The sequence below is a fragment of the Daphnia pulicaria genome, chromosome 11 (genome assembly GCF_021234035.1).
Source record: "Daphnia pulicaria isolate SC F1-1A chromosome 11, SC_F0-13Bv2, whole genome shotgun sequence".
Classification (NCBI taxonomy): Eukaryota; Metazoa; Arthropoda; class Branchiopoda; order Diplostraca; family Daphniidae; genus Daphnia; species Daphnia pulicaria.
The window spans coordinates 2863217-2888480 of NC_060923.1; the positions used below are offsets into that span (position 1 = coordinate 2863217).

General features: G+C 42.0%; 1 protein-coding gene and 1 long non-coding RNA gene across 3 annotated transcripts; one reads left to right on the forward strand and one right to left on the reverse strand.

Annotated features, from left to right (window-relative positions):
• Nucleotides 1–72: 72 nt before the first annotated feature.
• Nucleotides 73–19540, reverse strand: LOC124315129 (neuroligin-1-like). 2 transcript variants are annotated; one of them, XM_046780571.1, is made up of 17 exons: nucleotides 19180–19540; nucleotides 17279–17733; nucleotides 16093–16285; nucleotides 14829–14947; nucleotides 13197–13361; nucleotides 12685–12783; nucleotides 12476–12604; nucleotides 7088–7466; nucleotides 5066–5176; nucleotides 4750–4984; nucleotides 3746–3954; nucleotides 3484–3584; nucleotides 2926–3105; nucleotides 2541–2717; nucleotides 998–1305; nucleotides 658–927; nucleotides 73–594 (listed from the first exon to the last, which is right to left on the reverse strand). In XM_046780571.1, the coding sequence occupies exons 2-17, from the start codon at nucleotides 17535–17537 to the stop codon at nucleotides 466–468; spliced, it is 3063 nt and encodes a 1020-aa protein (XP_046636527.1). In that variant the 5' UTR covers nucleotides 17538–17733; nucleotides 19180–19540; the 3' UTR covers nucleotides 73–465. The 2 variants fall into 2 exon arrangements, with proteins under 2 accessions (XP_046636527.1, XP_046636528.1); XM_046780572.1 differs by lacking the exons at nucleotides 17279–17733; nucleotides 19180–19540 and adding an exon at nucleotides 16688–16779.
• On the forward strand, nucleotides 17094–24772 carry LOC124315822. The gene is made up of 3 exons (XR_006911717.1): nucleotides 17094–17185; nucleotides 17918–18106; nucleotides 22977–24772. It is a non-coding gene; the product is annotated as an uncharacterized LOC124315822 (long non-coding RNA).
• Nucleotides 24773–25264: the final 492 nt, after the last annotated feature.

The window sequence follows — 25264 nt, forward strand, 5'->3', positions numbered from 1 at the left end:
TCTTTAACAATTGTATGTTCTTGCAGGCGTTGTGAGTTAGAAAAAAGGTTCAAGTTATAATGGTACGCAGAATTACCAGCAACAAAGCATCATACATTCGAGAATGTATGATGCTGATAGAGTGACTTGTATTTAATTTTCTTAATCAACAAAGTCACTTATTAATGTACACAGTCATTATGATACACGAGATGGATATTAACACATCGTGAAACTGAGGCAATATAAATCCTAATGACCAGTAGGTTTTTAGTCGAGAGACGAAAACGACATTCGTTAGACGAATTGGATTGGCTTTTTCTCACAAATCGGGGCAGTTGAGCGAAAAATCACAAATTAGTCGGTACGGTATAATTCACCGGGAGATGTCAAGTATTGTTCACTGTTGAAGGGCTCTCGCACGCAAGCTTGCACAAAATTGTAGACATTCACTGAAAGTACTGAGAGATGAAGAAACGAAACTATTTACACGTTGATCTCTTGAATTGATTTGGCACTCGCTTGCTGATAAACCGCTGAAGATTGTGGAGGATTTTGTCCTGCTTTTTTGCTGCAGGGTAAAGTTGCGCTTTTATTGCTCTCGTCCAGCAAAAACTGAATAATTGGACAATAATTTCATCAACGCATTATTCTCCGTATTGCAATAAACGGTTTTACCTGATGATGAGGTGATGGCACTCTGAGCAGAAAAGGTTGAGGAGACGGCAACCTGGTGCTGGTCGTCAAGTCAGACGAAACGACCCCACTGGCTAAAAGCGGTTGTTGCGGAGGAGGAGGAGGATGTTGTTGAACGAGTGCTTGTGACGTGATATCCGGATGATTACGCGGATGCTGGTGGCAATGGCTGATGACCAACTGGCGCAAATCGGTCATCGATTCAATCGATTGCCTCGCCACTCGACCCTCCAACTGACCGTCCGATATCCTCTGCAATTTGCCACAGAAAGAGTCAAATTATGAGAGAAACATTATATTATATGCATGTTGATGGTTATACTTGGATGGTATTTTCTGTGTCTACGTCGTTGTCGTCGCCGTTTCGTTTGCAATTGCCGCACCGACTGCGACGATAGATGGTGACGAAGAGAATCAAGTTAACAATCAGCAAAATATTTCCCAGCACCAAGATGATGCTCAGCGTCGCCTGGTTGGTCCAAAAGAAACCCAACACCAGCCGACTTTCTCCTCCAGCAACGCTGACAGATGTGCTGTTGTTATTATTCCCCGGCGACGGAACAGTGGAAGAAGAAGAGCCCGTCTCCGACGCCATTACACTTGGTTTCACTATTGTCCAATCCCCCGTTCCTTTTTGACAATGGGAATAAAACAAAATACATTTATTAGTCAAGTTATTTTTGCTATCAACGAAAACGGTTAAGAAAATAGCAACCATGGCAACAAACAATAGAGTCGACCAAGGGGTCCGCAACTCAAATTTACCACAACAAAAAAGGTAAAAAAGCAAAAAAAAGTGAAAAAAGGAAAAAAAAAGTAAATTTACTTTACGTGCTAAAAGAAGGGCGCGCGCGAACGAACCGCCCTTCCTCCCCAATCCCCTCCCTACCCTTTTATTTTCGCTTGAAGGAAAGCCTATCTCAAAAGGAAAAAAGGAAAAATAAAGCAAGGAAAAAGTAAAAAAAATAAAAAGTAAATTTGAGTTGCGGACCCCTTGGAGTCGACCCACCAAATGAAAATGTTCCCTCAATAATTATTATTGGTTGCGTTCCTCGAAAGATTTTTTCACAAATTTCTTATTTTTCGAGATGATTATTATCTCAATTCCAGAATTGGACGTCAGGATATTCGTTAACCAACAAACAAGAGAAGGAAAATATTTTGAATTTCAACATTCGTTTCTGTTTTCATTACTGCAGCGTTTTCACTTCTTCATTTTTTCCAACAGTCGCGACTCGATTGATAAATGACAACGTCAACGTTCTTCGCATTCAAGGAACATTCATATAAATAAAGAGGTTCGACATCTTTTCTTCCACATTTTCTCTTTTTCTTTAGTGTGGTTTTTGTCCATTGTCGTGTTTCGCCTTTTCCGGCGTGGAATGGGTGCGGGAATCGACGCCGATCTCCGCCTACACGTCCACTACTCCATTCCCTTCCCAGTCACTTTCCGATTCTGCTGTCTTTATGTTGATCACATCATAGTTAAAAAAAAAATTATTCCCTTGCCATGAAAATAATTTTTTATAAATTTCCCCGAAATATTGATTTGGAGGAGAGCAGAGTCAACTGCGGTATAATGGCGCATCGGAACTTTAAAACGAGATTTTCGCTAAAGAAATTCCGGTAATAACTTTGAGGATAGCGCTGTAGTTTCCAGCCGTCTTGCTTATTCGCTGCTTGCCACTTATTTCGTTTCATGATTCCAGGAAAAGTAGCTGGGCAAAAGGACTCGACAAGAGCTTATACCACAGTCGAGTTTATTGGAACTTTTTCCTCAACCCTCTTTTTTATAACATGTCGCTTACAATTATATGCCAATAATTTTGAAATGCTTTTCCGGAAATTTCATGATTGTTATTTACCTGGTGATGTGCCGTTAAGCGTCTCATTGTGACCATTTCGCTTGTGACCGTTGACGGAACTGCTACACTCGACCACTGTTGCGCTGGTGGCAACTGGATCCTCGTCCGACGTCAGCGGGGAATCCTGGGACCGTCCAATCGTTCTAGTAATGTTGTTGCCGGACAACCGAACGACTCCTTGAATTCGGTGAGTAATGTCGTTTCATCCACACAAAAAAAGGAAAAAGAGAAAAGATTATATTGAGAACATATTTTAGTGACAATGTGTGATTGAGAAATATGGTGTGAAAATTCGTTCTGTACAATTTGACAAAGATCAAATGAAAAACATTCTCCCGTCCTGTGTTGCTAAAGCCTTGTTAACTTAATTATGGGGCATGGCTACCTTCGTAGAATTGGTCAGCTGGAGTGTTATGCTGATCGAATGTGTGATGAATGGACGGATGAGTTCCGGTTCCATCGCCACTTGTCTGATGCAACGACGGAATCAGTTGCAGCCAGACGGCGATCTGGTGACCCCGGTAGTGAGTCTTCAAATGGGCGTGCTGTTGTTGCTGTTGTTTTCCTTTCGGGAGAAATAATTGATTTGTCAAAAATGTGAAATAGAAATTGTTTGCTTAACGTAATACATTTAATGTATGGTGAATTGAATTTTAAGTCTAGTTTCCGCCCCAAATTCTTGCAATTTTACGTACAGTACGTTCGATCTTAGAAAATTCATTCAACTTGAGGGGTCAACTTTTGATTCAGTTGGATGGATTTAATGCGCAAATCAACTACAGTTATGATTTTACATTCATGAACCCACATTTTCTTTTTACTCCATGACTCCATAACAAATAATAACGATATCCTTCCATTCAGATGGAAGATCTATTGGGTGAGAGTTTATCCACCAAGGATGAATGATGTGCATGGGGAGAGAAGGACTTGAAAGACTCACCAAAGACCATGTAGTACTGCGAATGTAAATTGAATGGCTCCCATCGGAGTTTGGATCGCGGCATCAGCTCTCCTTTGCTTCCGATCTCCAAATTAGGATCCCTGCGCGTCATGGGCGGGCAAAAGAGCGGCAAAAACAAAAAGACAAAAAAGTCCGTTCTGTTAGTTTCGGAGCTGGCCTTCCTCTCTTGCAAGATTTACAAGAAGTCAGAAACTCAATCACAATATATATTAATTAAAAAGAAAGAAAGATGAGGACTTGCCCAGTGCTAGCAAAAGACGCCAGAAATGGGAGGAGCTGAGTGCCTGATGTTGTCGGTTCTCTTGTGGTTTCCGTCACGTTGATGACCGTGTAACCGGCGCTGCTCGCTGCTTCGTGGTTATTACCGTCGGCCGACGACCACGAAGCTCCGTTGGCTGTGGCGTCCAATTGCAGCGCTTCCAGTTCGTCACCCGTCACGCTTCCTAGACGCTGTTTTCGTTACCATTTATGAAATTAGTAAAATCAAAAATAAGGTCGTACATCTAGAATGTTTGATTTCCAGAGATCTAAACATTTTCTTAAAAAAAGTAAAAGTAGTACTCGAAGTTAAGCCAGTAATAAGCAAAGTTTGTTTGCCTGAACGAGGGATTGGATAACGAATGTTTGGCCATCTAAGTTAAGAGGTTCGACTTAATAAAACAGGACTCTGAGCGCTTTCCATCAAACTTTGGTTCAAACTTGTTTGGCTTAGCCGAGTTCATTTGAAATGTTGTAATACTGTAGCATCTGGCATCCCCCGTTAGACGTCGGGATGACATTTAATTTGTTTTCATCTTAGCCACACATCACAAAGTGCTGATGGACATCCATTTGACAACAGCTGACGTTCAAGCTTCCGCAATATTTTCTTGCTGCCAAAATAGAGGATATTATTTCGCATCAACACTAAATTTTCCATTCATTTAACTATTGTAATTTAGTTTTGTATTTTTTGTTTGTTGGTTTTAGTGATGAATTGCAAGGCCTCGACTGCAGCACGCCCCCAAACCAACAACTCACGAAACCAAACAGCAGCAGCTGCAACTGCATTCTTTTGATTTATGAATTTCCCCACTTATTTGAGCCCCCGGGTGATGGATGGCCTCTTCATCCATCCTCAGTCCAATATATTTGGACTAGTCAACGACGACATCTTCATCACAACGCGAATTCGATTTATACATTTCCCCCTAGAAGATCTGGCGAACGAAATCTGCTGGTTCGAAAATCGATTGTTACACTCACGTGATACTCGGAAAGGTCGACGTCTTGGACCTGCTGTTGGATGACGCTGGCCAACATTTGCCCCTGGAAGTGGTAGAAAAAGGTCCCCGACGGGTTTGTCGATCGCTGGGCGTGCAGGTGAACGACGTGCATGAGTGGGGCCACCACCAGGGCGTCGCTCAGTGCCAACGACAGGCTGTCGCGCATCGACAAGTCGTCCAGCGCCGACGGACGATCCCAATCCGTGTACTCGTTCCTGTTGGTGGTGACAATTCGATTATTCAGCAAATCAACCCACGTCACATTGCGTGGGCGTCAAGTAATTTTCTTCCATTACCGCAAGACGTAAAAGATTTCATTGAGATGGTACTGGTAAAAGTTGCGGATCAGAGTGCGCAGCGAACGATCCCGTTTGTCTTCGCTGATCCCGTTCCGTAAATCCGCATCCCTGTAGATGAGAAGAGTCGTGATTTATTAAAAGAATTCGTCTAGTGACAAAAAATAACAAGAAATATTCGATATCAGCCTCTGCCTCTTTTGCTTTGTTTTAAAAAATTGATTTCATCCGCATTATTCCGGAATTGCGTTTTGGCTTTCAGGGGATTGTTGACTTTAGTCTCTCGCTGTATTATTTATTGACTGCGATCCCATAGACAACAATAGGCCCACTCTATCCATCTAGCGTATACCCTAAAGATGGGACTGCTGGTTTTGTCTACCCCCGCGCCGAGCATTTTGATTATCGTTACATTTGGTGTAAAGACGGCGAGTGTGTGTGTTCACCTCCATCAAGAAAACATTGGAAAGCTAGAGGGGAATCGTGTATTGTGTTTTTAAAAGCTTTTTCATCCATTTCCGAGCCAGCCTTCAGTCATTCAGTATGCGTTCCGCTGGAGGAAAACGACTAAATAAACCCTCCCCCCCTCCTTCCTTGCTCTTGGCTATACACTGATGCTGCATCATCAGGGCGAAGTCGTTCGTTGTCGCCGTCGTGACCGACATGCCAAAGTAAGAGTCTACTTGATCCTTTAGCGCTGAGCCGCTCCGGGCCACGTAACGAACGCAAAAAAAAAACAAAAAAGAACACGACACGTGTAGACATTTCTGAGCATTTCAGCGACATGGTCGTCTAGTGTAAACTTGTTATTAATTATTATGACTGGTCAATATTAAATTAAAAATTAACAATTAATTTTCTAGTTTTTCTATACGTAAACTCGACTTTGTCAACGGCTTTTATTAAAAAATTTCGATTGACAACAACTTTGACTGAATGACATTTCGTGCTGCTGCGAATCAAAGGTTTGAAAAAGTCGTCACTTCATCCAGACCGCTGGAATTCAGAATAGGCTGCACAGGGATTTATGGGTGCGCCTTTGGTCTAGCCGGTTTCGTTACTCGAATACATTTTGCCAGACAAAAGAATAGTAGCTAGGGCGACGTCGTTTCTATAGGGTTCGCGGCATGTCTGTCTATACGCTGTTGGGCGCTTTCTGTAGTACGTCTAGTGTGGCGGAATAAATGGCCATTTTATGCGGGAGGCGTAATCCCATCTCACGCGGCGCTTTCGTGAAACAGAGAAGAAGGTCTAAACAGCAACAAAGAGAGTTTGGACGTCTCTGCGTTGTATTTTAGAGTTGTAGCCGAGAGATTGCGATTTGCATTGACTATACTGACTGTTTTGCGTTGATGATTGGCAAGCATAAAACCTCTTTCGTATTCAACCGCCAATGTGAGCTGAACACTCGAAACTTGGCGTATAATCCAAATGAACCCAAACTCGCAAGTGCTGGAGGGAGGGGGGGGGAAGGCTTACATTCGGATGTGATTATTAACTTTCATGGATTGGGATATCGTTAAATGACGACTGTGGGGCTCATTCGAGTGCATAAACAATCGCTTCTATTCACCGTCCCATGGCTCGTTTGGATGATATTATATAGCCTAGGGAGATTCCACAATTACGGGCAAGTATATGTGTGGCAGCTCGTTATATTTTATACAACATGGTGGAGGCGATGCAGTAGCTAGCAGTTCATGCCAGGCTAGACTTTGTTATAATTCATCGAACTAAAATGGATCAAACGACTGGCAACTTTGAAATCCCAAGTTGCTGTAAGGGGCTCATGGCGAAGAACGAGAAAACTTGGTTACGTAAAAGTCTTAAATAAGAACTTTATGCTCATCATTAAATAGTAACAAATGCCCTTGGTATACGCACAGGGTTCTAAGGCTTTCAGAAGTCGGACGAATTTTTTAATCATCATCTGGGAATACGACGGCAATTTGGGGCAATTGTGTTTTTCTTGATGTCGAATATCAATGAATAATTAGGGGCCTGGAAAAGAGAAGCACTCACCCAGTGTAGCGATAGCTCTCGATGGAAGTGACTCCGGCAACGAGTGGGATGCGAGCGAAATCCTCGCTCGCCGATTGCATGGCGCGAAGCGGATCGATGGCGACGATCCCGGCGCCATCGACGAAAGGCGCGAAACTTGCAAAGAATCGCGGAGGCGCCGGAAGGCGGACGGCCATGAGCGATTCGAGTGGTTTCTTTCGTAGGCAGTCGCCAATGTCGGCCAAACTCATCTGCTCAGCACTTGCGGCTCCGTCCGATCCGGCAAACGGCTCGCAGTCCATCTGGCGGGCCACTTCTGCTTTCAACTTGCCGGCCTGATGATTCAAAGCCCACGGACTCAACGCCGAGCCGGACATCAGCACAACCCGCTGGAACAGTCCTGCACAACAAAGTTCAACATTAAATACAATTTTTTCCTGGTAATGGAAAAATATGTGACATGGTCTTTTGTGATCGAAATAAAGACACGCAACGGGAAAAATGTTTAATAAGAGTAGTTCCCGATAAATCTATCGTAGAGTTAGTGAAGCAGACACGAGACTAGGAAACAATATAGATGTAACGCCCCCGTTGTCTGGTAGTCTGTCGATCTGGCGTGTGACATCCAATAAACGAACAACAAACACCACCAGGGTTGTTTTGACATTCACGAGAAGAAGAAGAAGAAGTCTAGATCGTGATATTTCCGTGCATTTCTTTTATTTCCCTGTTTTAGTTTCAATTCGGCCGACGTTCTTTTTTACGCTCCGTGATTTAGACTGAGGTTTTTCTGACGGTTTCTTTCATTTCTAATAAAAGCTGAAGGATCGAATATCTCTGGAAATTTTCCAGTCACGTAAATATCGTTCGATCTGTAAGAACCATTCAACGAAAGAGCATTTTTTTTTTCAAATGTTTTCTTCTGTTCGAAAAAGCTTCGATGCGAATGCCGGCGATAGTATTTCTTGCCAACAGCAGCAAAAATGAGGTAAGTAACCCTTCAGTGTTGTTTTGTGATAAAATCGATAACATAGCGGCTGAGGCTGGCGAATGACGTCAAAGTAGGTACTGTAAAACGTGATGCGACTTTGAAGTTAAACTAATCAACTGGATAACGTCGAAAAACACTCAACAAAAAGGAGAATTGAATCTTTATTTAGGAAATCACTTGGCAGGACCGGCTTAGCGTAGGTATTCCGCTTCAAGATTATGGAAAGTAGCTGTACAACACACTCTATTTCTGTAACACATTTAGTTATATTCAGGGAATAGCTACGTCGAAAAATCACCAACAATTTCCCTGGAGTCTCTGATTAATGCGATACTGGGTATATACGGTCAGACCTCAGCATGGCCTGCCAGCATCTTTCTCAGTCTTTCCAACGCTTATTATTCTAATCCTAACTGACAGTTGAACGAATATGCGGCTCTTCTTCGAAATTCTAATTCTTCTATACGGTTGCCTTATTTCGTTCGGCTCAAAAGCCAGAGAAAAATCTCGTGCAGACTTGATTTAAGCGGAAGTCTAAAATCAGAGCTACAACTATATTGATCCACAAGTTTAGGTATACGAGGTATGAAGATTGGCTACTCTAATGGAATCGCCACGAATGTAGCGCTTTGAGTGAAAGTGTAATGAGGCAGCAAAAATAACTCGTTCCACTCCAGCGCTCAAGGCTTACGTAACATCACGACTGACAAAGTAAAGAATTGGCGAAAATCGAGCACCCCAGAAATCTGTTATTTGAAAAAAAAATATATGATAATTTGACAGCTTTACTATTCGCGTGTGACGTAACGTTGCTGGTCACTGCAGTGAAAAATGAAAAAGGGACGACAAATAAAAAATGTAACGCACTCTACTTTTATTGTCGGTTACGTTTCTTATTCAGTGGGCCGCGCTGATTATGGCATGTCACTTTATCCTGTGACCTTTGGACATGTAACGTCCTTATTCGTCTCGACAATCTGTTTCTTTAAATACACAGCACACCATGACTTAAGAAATAAACAGTCCATGGTGGGCCTTGAGCTGTATAGGGGGAAAAAAAGACTTGCTGAACAGCACAATTTTCTATTATTTATTCTTTATCTCGACTGTCGTCTTGTTTCACGGCGACTTTGGCATAGGCTGGAAGTAGATTGCCTATCCTTCCCAATCCTGTATAAGATTATAGCGTCTGATGCTCAATATCTCCTTTTATATATTTTCTCGGCAGGAAAGAAAATCAATTCGTATCCCAGGATTTAGACAGATATTTTGATACTTTGGATTTCAATCTTGCAGAAGATATTGCAGGGAACCTAGTCGGGCATCGCAACTAACCTCTTGATCTACATCGATTTGGACTGATTGTTCCTATTTTTCTGGGAGATTGAACTGCAATAGACTTTCCCCACTGAGAATTGATGTGATGGATAGAAAATGCAAATACACGAAATCCAATTACCCTCTTTGTCTTTCAAATCTTTCGGGATTTCATGCAGGGATTTTCTAAACAAATTGCCATAATAACCCAATTTGTATTAGCAACACCCACAATTCTTATCGATATCTTCAAACAATGAGAATGCAATAAAGGCAATGATAGTAATACCAAGCAATTATGGCATCTTATCTTCGTTTGTTTCCAAATGTTTGGCCTTAGCAACAACTTTCGAAGATTGACAAGGAGCCGTGTTATTGGTCGGGTATACAAACAAGCTTCTGTTACGCGATGAAGAAGGACGATCACAAGAAATAGCATCATCAGAAAAGGAAACACTATACAAATGAGTCGAAATCCGTAGTTATACTCGAAGAACAAAAGGCAAAGCGTCTAAAGCGATAATAATGACCCATGATGTCCTGTATCAACTGAAGCTAAGAAAACCGAGGAGAATTCGAAGAATATCAAAAATCCTCGCGCGCTGTGTTTTCTGCATTTGATCGTTTGATTGAATAAAGTCACTGGGTCGCAACAAAGGACATCCTTTCCATAAACAAAACGGCCGACTACGTCTGAGGAATTCTGCTATTGCACTCAAGTTGCCATCGGCCATATTTGCACACACACACATCAAAGAAGTGCTGGAATTACAACTGAATAAGTCTTGGAATATAAGTTGTGATATAAAATACACACTTCTGTTTTGTTTGTTTGGGGATTAAAAAGCAACCAAGTTTCTGTCTCTTCTCAGAGTATTGGGATTATGATTTGCTATCTCTTTGTCTACGGCTAAATTCTTTGTCAACCTTTTTGTGCTGTGGGTGTTGTTTTTGTCAAGTTTCGAGACGACATCCGAGCCTCGTATTTCCATCTCTTCAACTTTAGGAAAAAGATTCGAGAGAGGAGAGTGGGTGTGGGAGTAGGGTGTGGCAAAAAGAAAAAAACATGGACGCCAGAAAAAAGGAGAAAGTTCTCCAATATCCGATCCTCAAGTGAACTTTGTAGCTGCTAGGAAGATGCGACTGCCTTTCGCTTGCAACGGATCCCTAGTTTGCGATTAGAGGGGGCAGACGTCACAATAGAGAATTCTCTCGGCTGCTGTGGAAACTCATCCCTCCAAATCCAGTGGGCCTGCCAGTCCAATATCCAGACTAGATCCACTGCTGTGCATTAATAAAAAGAGGGACGAGAAAGGACTAAAGAAGGAAAGAGTTCTGTATTTGTATATGTTCGCCGCATATCCTTTGAATGAGGTCCAACGACTGTATGACCCACATAGTTTTCTGTCTCGTGATTTTCATCCGTTTTTGCCTCACTGCCGCAATTCCCGCGATTTTCAAAGTTCGATATGCGACGACGGAGACCTTTGCGCTTCTCTCTTGTATGTTGTATCCATCTAATCAAAATCGGGCGCTACGGTACATTTGAAGAAAAGAAAGAAAGCAGAGAAGGCACCTCAATAGACCCATAGGCTCTATGTATAAAAACTCGATGACTCACAATACCACTCAACGACATGGAAATGATACTCCCGAAAAAAAGTAGAAAAAGGACAAGACTTAGTAGTAGCTTAAGGAGTAGAGACTTACATACGGAATTATGGATTCCCTGAAGATCGCAAACGTATTTTTATTTCGATTTCTTTTGCTGGAAAATCCATAGCAACGATTTTCTATAAGTTCTCTCAAGGAAGTTTGAAGTTTCTATAGCGTGTATAAATAATCTCATACTTTTGAACCAATGCAACTGATCCACAAAGTATAACGCGAGGTAGCAGAATTAAATGCTGAAATGAAAATAAAGAATTCTCTAATCAGTCATCCAAAGCCCAAAACATTGTGTTTTAGTCTGGCTCAGTTTGACAGAAATCATGTTGTTAACAATCGTAGTTATTGTTAGTTTGAATGACTTTGCGACCCTTTTCAAATTGCCATTTCTGTTTAAAAATAGTAGAGACGACCGCTTTACCTACAACACCAAATTGGAAGAGAAGAATAGAGGTGCCGCATCGATTGGTTTTTTTACTTAAGTAATTATCGCAAAAATATTCCATTAAGGTCGAAGGGGCTTTGAAATTCTTTCGCACCTGGTCTGATTGGTGATGTTACGTTAACTTAAACAGAAAAGGCAAACAGTACGTTAAATACCGGATCTTCTGGGAGGTTTTGAATAGAGATATACAACGTAACATCACTAAAAGGGCTGAAAATGACCTATGCATTTATCAACAGTTGTGAAGCATTTGGTTATGCATGTCTTACCCATTAACTCCAATCGAGAATTTAAAAAAAATAGCGTAAAATGGCGTCCGTGGTTAAAACATCGGATGCAAAAAGATACTGCACTGAGCACTCATACAAGCAAATAATGAATGAGTACACACAAGGGAGATTCGAGGATTTTCTTGAGAAAATAGCCAGAAACGGTAGCGTTACGACGGTACAACCCGTCACGGAAATATCTGATTATAGTAAAAAATAATTACCATCAAGATTCCAACGGACATAAGAAAAGACGGATAAATGTACATTGAAAAAACGAAGAGGAAACGAAACAAAACGAAACAATAAAATAAAAAAAAATATTTAAAAAAAACAAAAAAAAACATTACTTATCGTGAGAGAACAGATAGGCAATATCTCGGTTGAAGAGCCTTGGGACGAATCGGACATGAAGAAGGACGGACTAGCTATTTCATTATGTGCCCTACTAAACCGCTGTAATAGCCGATGGGTCGCCATGGATCTAAAAGCAATAGGACCGTCGGTGGTCTACGGATACTAAGGATGGGGATCTATTCAGATGGAACCGCAGGGAATGGGGAAAAAATCGATCATGTCGTAATGCGTTAACCATCGTCCGCCGTTGATGTTCATCACGGAAAAAAAAAAGACGAATGGAAGGGGATCTGCGATCACAGACCCGAACCGGCAGACAAAGCAAACGTAGGATAATGGAGAGGGTGAATGAAGCGACTTACCGGCTGCAATGGGCGAGATCATGAGAAGATTGACGAGGGCAGCGCCCGTTCCGTGGCCACTCAACGTGATGCGACTCGAGTCGCCGCCAAAGACGCCGATGTTGTCCTTCAGCCACAGCACAGCCGCCACTTGTTATCGTCAGAATCGAAATATGAGCCAATACTATCGTCGAAATGTCCACGTAATCATCGCTGTCGTCATTTCTTACCTATATCCAATAAGCCGTAATTGCCTTGCGTCGGGATGGCACTTTTGCTTTTGCCACGGACTTGGCCGGGAGTCGGACTGGCTGCCGTCTGTAGGAATCCTGTTGATGGTTTAACACATTATTAGTTTTATTTGCAATTAAAACTAAACTAGTCATGTTTTAGTTCAATATCCAACTTTATCTAACCTTATAGAATATTTCAAATGTTTAAGAGACTAATGGACTTTAGCTGCTTCGGCTGGCGATGATTATCTTAAAATCATAAACCAATTTCAAATTTCCTCTAAATTTATACTAAAGTTCTAAATATTGGGATTGTCTTGTTGAAAAAATTGAGCGAGGCAAAGGCCAAAGGAACAAATCATCACATGAAATCCAATATCTTTGCTCCGGCACTGGAGACGATGTGCCGTTACCGTCAAAGCCAACGACCCGTTAGCCAATGGGCGAGGAGCAACTCAAGTATTAATAAGGCGAGTCGTGCGTCACATTTAGAGGATGTTTGATTGTACCTAAAATGCCAAGACGGTAGTTGAGGGTGACAACGACCATGCGACTTTTTCCGGCCAACATTGCGCCATCCATCAAGTGCCCGGCACCCCAGGAGTAGGACTCGCCGTGAACGAGGACCATGACGGGCGATGACGCAAGCGAAGTCGATCCACCACCAGCAAATCCTGTGAACGATTTCACATTTCCAGAAAAATTTAGGTGAATTTGCTTTCAGATACAGAAATAAAATACTGCAATAAAAAGGAATGATATCGTCGGTAAGAATGACAAATGACAAAGAATGGAGAAACCTGATAGGCCTACCGACAAAATATTTCACGCCAGACCCGTTCAGAGTTGCTATTTTTTATTTGTCAAATTGAGATTTGACGGATGTTTTGCCAGTGGAAAAAATAATAATCGGCGTTATTATATGGAATTGTGCTGACCAGTTATTGAATTGAGGCCAACAATAAAGAGACGTGTGGAGGGTGTGAAGGATGTGTTGTCGTAATTCGCGAGGGTCATCTCTGGTTGAAAGGAACTTTTATCTCTTTCCAAGTTTATTGATAAAAATGGCATAGATATTATATGGGACAAGCACTTTCGGACGTGCTATTCGCCGCCAGTTTTCTATTTCCCTGCACGTTATTCTCCTCCTCTCCTCTGTAATATGGATGCGATTACAATGGAAACTGCTCGGCTGCCGGCCATTGATCTAAATAATCGCGGGCAAGCCGAATGGGAAAGATGGTTGGCACAGGCACTTGGACCTTGGATCTGGCAAACTTGATCGAATAAAGGAACTCGCCTGCATGTGGCGGTGACAAAAGAAAACCTGTCGGATCAATAGTTCGAGCTCAGTTTCCTACGAAGCCGCTGATGACGACGATAATAGCCAATAGATTTCATGAAAGACTCGCACGGGAGTGAAGAAAATCATCGCCCGACTTGGGTTTGTTGGGTTCGTCGAGTCCTGTCTTAGTGTCACCTTGGATTTTCTTTTGTGGCATCTGATACGATTGAATTGCAATTCTGTCAATATCCTCGATTGTTCCAACTTGCGAATTGGATAGAATACGGTGAACCTCATCGGGTTAGGAATGCATCACGTTCTTCCATTTTGCATGTTCTTAATCAGTCATGCATTGGGTTCGTCAAATTTGACACCAACAACAGAACCAAGAGAATAAAACAAACGGTCAAGTGGGCAAGGCGTCAAGTGGACAAAACGAACGCGCTGCTGACGAAGGTCCTTGACGGTATTCATAGACAAAGTGAACAAGTTATGAATGGAAATGAGACCAGAGACGGGCCAGGAAATGGAAACCCTGACGTCGAGTTCTATTGGTCTCTAACGGGAACGATAGCGGAGTGTTGCTGGGCGTCGGGTACAACCTGAAATCAAAGCGCCGAAAAGTAGAGACGCCCATGTTCTCGTCTTTACACATATTCAGCAGCATCTTATTGATCGCCTTGCTTTATGAACCGTGATGAATAGAAAGTATCCGCTAATTAGAACAAGGGTCGACTTTTTTGGACAGCGAAGGCGCAATAAGAAAACAGTCGGCGTGTCTTTTTCGCGGACTATTCCATTAAAAGGAAGAACAATAAAGATAGAAGAAGAAGAGTAAAAGAAGAAGAAGTCGAACCTTCAGATGGGGCGTAAACGTTGAGGTAGAGGCAATCTTCGCTCTGATTGGCCAACAGCAACTGCATCCTCTTGAGTTGGTAATAGCGAGCTCGAGGCATCGTCTCCAGACTGGCCGTTCTGCGTTGATACAAAATGTCATTAACGTTATTCCAATTTAGACAGAAAAAACCTAATCACGACGGTGTCAAATGCACGACAGTGTATAACAGAATGATGCGAGTAAACGTCTATGGTCTACATTAGAATTAACGAATTGGTTTTCAAATACAGCGACAAATTTACCCAAAAAAAAACATAAAGATGTTTCGTGAATCGCAACATTTAGGATTAATTTCTTTTGATTTGACGCCTTGATTCACCTAAACGTCGAGCCCTTTCTTTTTTCTTTGCCCTTTTTCGTTACTGTCGACAAATCGTTTCTGGCCAACGACCAATAGACCCATTCCATTTTTTAAGTTCAAAGAGTCAAAGCGATTGAATCATGTGCAGATGACATTTCGATTCATCAGCTGATCGGCAAGAAAATCGATTGGACGTCATGAAATATCACGAAAGAGAAAGAACATTAAGTGTCTACAGTTCAAAATTACCGGCATAAAACGAAATCGTAAACGGAACGGTCATCAATACTTTTTTACTAAAATATGGACGTCATAAAAAAAAATGAAAGAACAAAAGATTTTTAGAGTTAGAAGAAAACATAAAGGAATTGAAGAAGCAAAAATGATTTGACTATTCGCGTTACAATTAGTCCATGGGTGAACCGCTACACCCAAGACCCGACATTGGATCGTTCTAGTGTCTTTTTCACACATTGTTAACTTGGGATTCTCTTGGGTCAACTATTTCCCGCCTTTCACCCCGATTTTGTCCTTAACTGTCTCGCCTAACCTAGCGGGCTATAAATAAACGGAGACGTCATTTCCCGACTTTAGAGGATAGCGAGCTGCGAGCAATATATTTCAGGCAGAGCATCGGATTCTTTTTTGTCGCATCGGCTGTTCCGTGTCGCCTAACGAGGACGAAGCCTTGGCAGATTTACGATCTCTCATCTTCACAGACTTTCTCTCACGGCTTCGCTTTCCTTTTTCTTCTTCTCTTACGAAATTTATCAAATATTCCTGAAACAAACATCGGTAGGCAAAACGAATTGACACATGAAAATAAGGTTTTAATGAACCCCTTAGACACGTTTTAGATCTGAGATACGGAATCACTCTTTCATTATGTTTAAGAAATAGAAAATCGATTATCGTGTGCACCTGTTGGCCAAGGGTGGCAGCTGCTGGGGACAAGCTGGCGGTAGAGCGTTTGCTGATCGAATGCCCGTCCATGGGCCAGGACTGGCTGGCGGTAGGAAGCGCAGAGAACCAACTGGCGGAGCAGCGTAAGGAATTCCCAGGAACGCCTCCACGTTCTTGTTGTTGCTTCCACCAACGGATTTACGATGTCCTCCTTATAAAATATGGAAACAATGTTAGGGCGGTATTTTACTGGGTTTAGTGTGTTATCGATCGTTTATGCATTTGCAGCAAGCATGCACAAAAATGTTGCCAGTCATATGAATAGACTCAGTATGCGTAGTACGTTTTATTGATTTTGTTGTGACAGAATAACGAAGAACTCCAGACGAAAATAAAAACTGAAATTCCGTTATAAATGTTTAAAATCTATACATTTTCGTTTGCTGATCGGTTACAGTCAGGAGACTATACACTTTCCTGGAGAAAAACTTCAAATAGAGAAATACCGGAAGAAATTCTGCGACAGGATTCGTCAATTGTGGGTATCTAACACTAGTGTACTTGAACTGGCTAATGTACTTTACTTCTTCACTACTAGGAAAATGGAACTTACCCAAAATTATCTAAACATATCCAGTAGTCCCTGTTCCCTGAACACAGACGTCAATAAAATTGCACGAAAAGAAACCACAACCTGATACAAGGTCTCATGCGGACGACGACGAGACTGACAATGACGGCCATGAGATATGATAATTATGAGACATGAGGGCGTGAGATTCAACCGGACACCGAGGCTGTGTTGCAATTTTAAGAAAGATTCATAAAAATCAGTAATTTTAAAGCATTAATGATTGATTGAAAATTCTCAAATTATCAATGGTAGTTTAATAAATTTGTATTTTAAAAATATTAAATCTTAAAGAAAAATAATTGAATTATTGTTGAAATTGCAACACAGCTTCGATTGAATCGAAATCGTCATGTCTCCAATTGTCAGATGTCAGTGATTGATTGTAGTCAACGGCACAGGTGCTGATTTTTCATTTTTTGGTTGTTTTTTTTTTATTCACGACTGTGTTAATGGACTATTCGACTGGAACCATGTTGAGTAAGTTTTACATTTCTTTTTTCAAGCATGTAGCATCTGTATCAGCTAAACTCCAAAGTAGACTTGTACACTAAAACATATCGGTGAAAATACCTGGTGAAGCGGTTGTTGTTTGTGGTTGAGCAGCACCACCCGGAAGTGTCAATCCACGTAAGTTTCCATGTTTGGTCCTTACCACTCGACCGGGGCCGGCTGACGTCCAAGGAATGGAGGCGGCACTGACCGATCCCAACATACCGACCGAGAAGCACTGGAGTGTGATCGAGGCACAGATGAAAAGTAGTAATAACTTTGTTTCAGCAAAGGCGCCATTGTCGTTGATTCGAACTGGCTTCATCGTTACATCATGCATCACTCTCAATCACAAACACGTCACATCAATGGTGAGCACTAGATGGTCGACCTCCGTGTAATGAAACTCTGGAACTGAAAAGTGTCCCAACTCCTTTCACGGAATTTGTCGTAACAGAAAGAGCAAATAGTCCTTGTCAGTCTGGCGCTGAAGCTCTCCCCAATCTCGTTTGTTGATTCTGGCAATTTCAATAAGACTTAAGTGAAAGATAACATGAGAGATGAGACTCGCTATAGAAACACTTTGATAATTGATTAATTGCTAGTTAAATGTGATACTATTTTGCTACGTAACACGTCGTCATAATTCACGTATTTTCGTTTTCTCGACAGTGTCAATATCCAGCTATCGTTAATTCCGGTCTTTTTTTTATGTTTTAGTTTCTGAAACTCATCAGTAGCCTATAGGTTGGTGGGAGTGTCAAATCACCAGACCACAAGAAGTATTTTTAAGTTGCAAGAATGAACAAAGAACTTAATGTGAGTGATCTTGGTGAACTTGCAGATTGCAATGAATGAATGGTGATGCCAACGAAAAGTTCAGCAACGGGCAAAGGATAAAACAACAACGTAAGTTATTTTTTTTTTTCTTTTTTGGCTTTATTTTTCCCCTGTAAAAATGCATCAGAAGCTTTTAGATAAGAAACTACGGGCCGCTGGTCAAGTCGATGGGTAGAGATAAAATGCTTTCCCTATTTATTATACAGTATCCATTAAGATGATTACGGGCTATTAATTTTGGGCTGCCGAGAAAAAGTCTATAGAAGAAATGAGCTCTTTTGTTCTTTTACATCGCGACTGGTCGCGTCTGGTGGAGAGAAGCTGCAGTGTTTTTACAATCAAGTTATAGATGTGGGGGCCATTCGTCGGAGTTGTTTTTCCGCCTCTCCGCTGCCTTGAGAAGCGAAATGAACTTGCGCTGATGGAGACTGCAGATCTTTATGCCGAGGATGGTCCCACTTTTATCCTTCCAGCACTTGCTTCCTCTTATTTATTTTATTTATACAACTGGGGTGAGACTTGTGGAAGACGGAAATGAAAGTGCGCCGTTGTTTTCTCGACTTTTGTTTTAAGGAACGCGCCGTCTCTTCTGTCTTTGCGCATCTGACCGCTCCACTGCTTTGTTGTGCCTTGTCTACATTCAACTGAGAAATTTCAACTCTAAAGAATTTTCAAATATGTTTCCACTCATTCAGGGGGAATAGAAACAAGTCAACTTTTTCAATCTCTTTTTCCTTTTTTCTATCACGGATGATATGAATCGTCTCGTCTTCTTTGGGAACATTTCATTCGGCCGATGGTTTTCTTAATGAAACTCCATCCATTTCGAACCTTTTTTTTTATTGGCTCATCCTCAGTAATGAAACTGTTTGGATGATCTTTCTCCTTCTTTTAGGTCAGAGAATGGTAATGGAGAATTTTGGAAAAAAGACTAGACATGTTGAATGTAGTAGAGTCCCTGAGTTTCTCCCATTTTTCGTTATTCCATATGCACCTCCATTTGAGGTAGAATTGCCACCCATTTCCTACCTGTCTACTTATGAAGGATATTTATGGCTACTGCAACCATTTAATGGAAATAAACCAGGCAGCAAGGGAAACGAAGGAAACAACCGGCTTGATATGAAAGAGTCAGGCCTTACCCAATTTATAGTCAGGTCCCCTTTAGCTGTCTGATCCAAGCGCAAATGGCATGCCGCTTACTACTACTATTTGGGCCCAAAAGGCAGAATTCTTATTCCGTGCGGATTAATGCGATGGGGACGAAAGTATTACGCTCACAGAACATAGGCATGTTTTCACTCGACTCTGTTGGTGAGACTAACATTGAAACCATTTGATCCCAAGTTGGAAATTGGGACAAGTTTGCCACTTGGAAGCCACTGGGTGTCAGAGGTGTCACTTTACATGGCGCACAGCGGAACGACTCATCCAACTTTTCTCGAAAAGTAAATTAATAATCGAATTAGGTTCACGGTACAGTTGTAAGCGTCAGCCTCGGGCAGAAGACGCCGTGCAACTGGAATGACGAAACACGCACGGAAGTGATACTGGGGTCGGGGGTCCCGAGAGTCGACTGAATCGGCGCGCACACGGCCCATGCGCCGTTCGATCGGACAAAAATGACAATTTCCGCGGGAGTGTTCTGATGTGTTAATTTTTCTCTTAATCACCGACATTTGTCTCGTTAACGCCTTCTAGAAGCTGAAACGGGCAAAGTAGTCGAAAAAAAAGGACAAATCAAATACCATAAAATAATTTTGCATTGAGATCCGTGTAATGTAGTGTGACTATTTCAAAATTTGTTTCAGTGGATCTATATTGATTTGACATTTGGTTGTTTAGAGAAAAAATATTTGTTGTTTTAATTCGATTAGTGGAGGATAAAAAACTACCGCCAAAGATTTTCTTTGTAGTCCTAAGGAAAAAAACAATAGTGTCAGAGTACTTCCCACTTTAGTGTTGGATCGTTCAATATTTGCTGCCATCTGACGAATCGCAATAATAGAATTAATTAGGTTGAAGAGCCTGCGTAGCTCATCATTTTATCCAATATAGTTGGAGGTCGATAGCAAGGAAAAGACATCGACAATAAAGAATGGCCAGTGTGCAGTAGTAATATCTGACGAAATGGCTGTGCTCTTCACTGAAACGTATCAACGGCGTATGGGGGTCGGGTCGGTGCGAATGGTAAAATTATACACCGTCAACTGATGGCGGAGACGCAGCGGAGACTGTGATATGATGCTGCGCTTACACCCCAATTCCATAAATATATGGAAGCCCACACAAGAGACAAGAATAAGATTGTACCGCTGTGCGTGTCTACTATCTATAGAGCAATATTGTCGCAACTACCCGTGGTTTCATCGTCTCAGATAGCAAGGAAAAATGGACGCCCTTTTTCATTTTTCACAATACAAGTAGTACCGAAGGTTATACACGTACAGTGCATTCTCCGTACTTGCGGTTCACTCTGTTCTTTTGTCTGAATTGCTTTTACACATGTTTGCGTAGGGGAAACTGTACATATCATTATCATGCAATATCTCTACTTTATCTGCATGTTCAACCAGCGTCTCTCCTCTGTTTTGAAGTATGTTGCCGAGTGCCCGTCTCTCTTGTCAAAACACGCATGGGTTTGTTTTGTAATATCAAACAGCTGCGGTTGATGTGTTTTCGCCACTGTGATCTGCGGCGGGACTGTTCTGTTCATAAAAACGCTGGCCTCTAGCTCATCCCGTATCCATGCACTCCACTCCAAAGTAGTCAGACAACACTGAGATATTTCCTCTTTATCCTCGCTCCCATTCTTTATCCATCCCTCCGTCACTGCAAATATCGCCGAACAAGAAGAGGTTTGATGAGTTTCTCGATGCATTGTCTGACGATGGGTGGCCTTATTGAGGCAAAAGCAATAAATTATCGGAGTAGAAGGGACACAAACTGTGAGTGTTGGAACGCCCCACAGGCGCAGTCAGATAAGAGATTCGGAGAACTGCTAGAGAATGCACTTTCCGAGCTCATTCAGCTTGGCAACGGACATTAGCTCGTAGTGGTTGGAGAGGACACCGAATCGCAGAAATCATTTCACGTTTAGCCAACAAACTCAAGTCACCCAAAATCGTAGAGCGTTTGTTCTTAAGGTCATTTCGTGTTGAGTAATTTGGATTTTGCACTCAACTCGAGCACCGGCTCCAATATTACCGAATCGAGGAGATCCTTCTTCAAAGAGAAGTTGTTTGAAAACAGACTTGAAACAATATTTTCTTTTTTAAAATATTCCACGTGCCGTCTAGCGTTTTTTCCGTTATTTCAAAATATTCCCGTAGGATAAAAGTGAAATTCCAAACGTTGAAAATAAAAAAAAATACAGTCAAGGATTTTATCGAGTCAACGGCACACAAAATGTGGGTTGGAAAACTCGGCAACGCCCTCAATTCCTTGTTTCAACAAAACCTTTTAGGAAACTTTCTTTTTGTATTTTTTTTAAGTAATAGGCGGTAGAGGGCGTGATACCAGGTCACCGAGTGCTTATTTTTCCAAAATTCAAAACAAATTCGACGCTTTGTATACACACACACACAAAAGATCTACTGACGCCAACATGTAAAAAAGTACACGTGTTATTCTTATATTGTCACGTCGAGAGTTAAAATGACGATTGCTTTTTTCTGCAAGCGCTGCCGTATACTTTCACTAGGAGAATGTAGGGGAAAATGAAATTAAATGGACTATAGTATATAGTACATATTTTTGGGACTTATTCCTATTTATCATATTGATGATAAAAGTTGCTTTCTTTAAAAAAGAGGAAACTTTTTTCGTCTTTTGTCAAATTCAAGTAAGCGAAAAGAGTTGAAATGTTCTGGAAAGGATGAAAGGAACGCGCTTCTATTTTTAGATTTCTCGATTCCATTTCCCACCCACTCTCATTTTAGATAACAAGAGCTTTTTCTCCTATTTGCTCTACCTTTTTTTTCCTCCCCTCCCCAGCGGACTGCTGCATGCCTATATGCGTGTTGGTATAGTGTTTTTCATGTGAACACACAACAGCAGCATATAGAGTACAATCTGTCTATCCATCTTATCCATGAATCTATTGATCGGATTTGACATCAGCTCGCCGTTGGGTCTTGTTTGGTGGGTGCTGCTGCTGCTGCGGGGGTTGGGGTTTGGTTGGGGCTGGATGGAGGAACTCGTCCTCGTCCCTCGACACTTTAATCAAATGTGTCGACGTGGCGTGAGTGAGCCCACCGCGGAGCTGACACAAAAGATGTGTCGTCTGGAAGAAAGGAAGAAAGAACAACATTTCACGTCATCGTATCAAAACGGTGGGGGGGGGGGGGGTAGATACACGTATATACCCATCCAGCCAACCCTTTACACAGAAACAACAGACAGCGACTCATTGTTTCGCTATGTCTGCCGGGCCGCACGGAATCTAATTTCTTTTCTTTTTTAGCAGCGACATCACGGTTATTGTTCTATATAATAACCTTTTTTTTTCATGATGTAAAAGATGATAGATATATCTTTATTTTCTTTGTGAATTTCTCAAGTTTTTGCCCTCCTTCTCTTTTCTCTTGTTGTTTGCTCCCTGGATAGTCGTTTAGTTCACATTTGTGAAAGGAGAAAGAATGAAGAAGCTGCCGACTATACACTATTGATTAATGATGAATAGAGATGGAGCGCAGCAGCCTTTTTATACATACAAAGCGGTGCCTGTGCTGCGGTGATGAGCTGATGGGTCTCTTTGAAGTCGGCGACGACGACGTTCCTCAATCGTTATCTCTGGCCAGAAAACCGCAGCACGCACATTCCCGTCGCCCGACGAGTGTGTGTGTGTGTGTGTATCGTCCTTTTATTTTTTTCTTTTGATATCGCCTCACTAGCCTTTTTTTCTTGTTTAATTATTTTATTTGTTTGATGTCATCAGCCCTCTTGCAACTTGATCATCCCATCGCCGCCGGCTCCGCCTCTCGTCCGACCCGCCGAGCCCTCCCGCACCATCATCCATCACGTTAAATTCCCCGCGCTTCTTTATTCTGCGGTGATGGGCCTCAAAAATGCGCCTTGTGTTGGTTTCTATATGCGTGTGATGGGCGGCAGGCGCTCGCGGTGCAAAGGCCTTTAGCGTCGTATATAGTCGGTAGGTTATCGCCATCTCCATTTCTTTCTTCCTCTTCGTGATACATTCACGCTCCGTCGCTCGTTCATTCCCTCCTGGTTGTCTCTCGCTTCTCGTTATCTTTCCTTTCTCTCGCTGTGGGCCTTATTGTTGGGAAAAAGGGAAATTCGAGGAGTCGTCTGGATATTATTTCAGACGACGGTGTGGGTGTGTATTTATTAGAAGTGAAATGATTCGCCGCTTTCCGGAGGCCGTCGGTTCGATATTATGGCCACACTCTGCTGCTGCGACGACAGAAGCCAGCCAGCAGACGAGTCTGCTGTAGATAGTGTTAGACGATTCCATCACTTTTTCTTTTGTATTTTGAGGTTTTTTAACGAGTCAGCCGATCTTTTCGCACGCTGTACGACCGCGGTCTTTGTCATCATTTTCTGTTGGTTGGGAGACCTTTTCTTGCCTCGCTTGGCCCTGTATAGATTTCAACTATTATTATATATTATTGACACTAGCGATGCGAACACAAAAGTTCCGGGATCTTGCGAAAAAGGAAGTCGAATAAAAATAAAAATATTCCGCAGTGAAATTTAAAAAAAATGAAAGAAATAAAGAATTCACCGGATATCTTTTATGTATAGAAACGACTAGCGGTTGGCGGTTGATATTTTCATTTCTATTTAAAATTTCATTCGGTTCCACCATAACATAAAAAATACAGTGGAATGACATCAAATTTTACTGCGACCACTCAGCGTGCACTACTGCAGCCCCTCTTCTCTGTATTATATATACTGGACATCACGTCTATATGGGCCATGACTGGGGATATGTAGGCCGACCATATTCCGAGATGTATTGAAGACTATTAGCGGAATAGATATAGACGGGAAAAGAATAAAGAGGGAAGAAAGAAAAGCTGCGATAGATATAGCGAAGAAAAGGAACTGAGAGATCAATGACGACTGCCGGGTGTGGGCGACTAACGGAGCTAGTGGGGAGGGGGGGCTTTGGTCCACGATGAGGATGTCGCCTGTCAAAAGGGATAGCTGCACCGGACGGAAGAAGAGTGCAGTCAGTGTATGTGTAGCTATAGAAAAAGAGTGCGCTGCTCTATTGGTCTCCTCTCTTTTCTTTTCTGTGTACACAGAACTGGCATTAGCCACGAATGGCTAACTTTGTACTTTTCTATCTTGTTCTCTTTCTCCCTCTCTCTATACTACTACCCCGCTATTTTATTTTTGTTGCTTGGTTTTTTCTCTTTCTTTCTTTCTTCTGTGTAATCATAGCGAAAAACTGTACTGTGCAAGTGTGCAGTAACTTTTACAACTTGCAAGATTTGGTCGACAGGCCATGAGAGAATGATGAGCTTCAGGAATTTTTCAGCTCTTCAATTTTAAATGGTACGTGGATCAAACTTTGTAGCGATATTAAATATCAAGGCCACGAGAAATCAAACGCTGAATTTTTCAATAATAAATATTACATCGCAATCCGTAAAACCGCAATTGTCGATGATTTATCGACCACGCCAGTTTCAGATGGGCACAGCATTTACTGCTGTTTTGCTTTTACCTCATTTTCGCTTGGTTAGTCGCCGGTTATTTCAGTTGATCGTCTCTCTTTCTCCTTATTCATATCCCAACTTTTGTATTGAAATGTATTTGGCTCGATTTCAGCGCCTGTGTTGGTTGCGATAAAACTACTTAAGTGCGGACGGCGGCATTTCCAATCCATTACGAGTTGATTGAATGCTCGCGAACGATATGGGCAGGCCGACGGGCCACTCGAGAGTTTTCGTTCCAACTGCTAAAGCCCGAAGCTCCGCACTGAATGCGAACTGCGCACCCAGCCAGCGCGCCTACCTTCGGCTAGCTGTTGGTAGGAAGAGAACGGAAGCCCTTTGGCCTTTGTCCATTGCATTTCTCGTAATGTCTATTTCTTTCTGGAAACAACAATAGGAGAGGATCGAGAAGAGAGAAACTTTCCTTGTTCAAAGCCGTGTCGTGCTCTTCGGAGGAGTGCTACTTGACCTGCGATTCTTAGAAAAGTCTTTGATGCAGTTAATATTACGATTAAAATTTAGGAAATTTCGAAAAGAA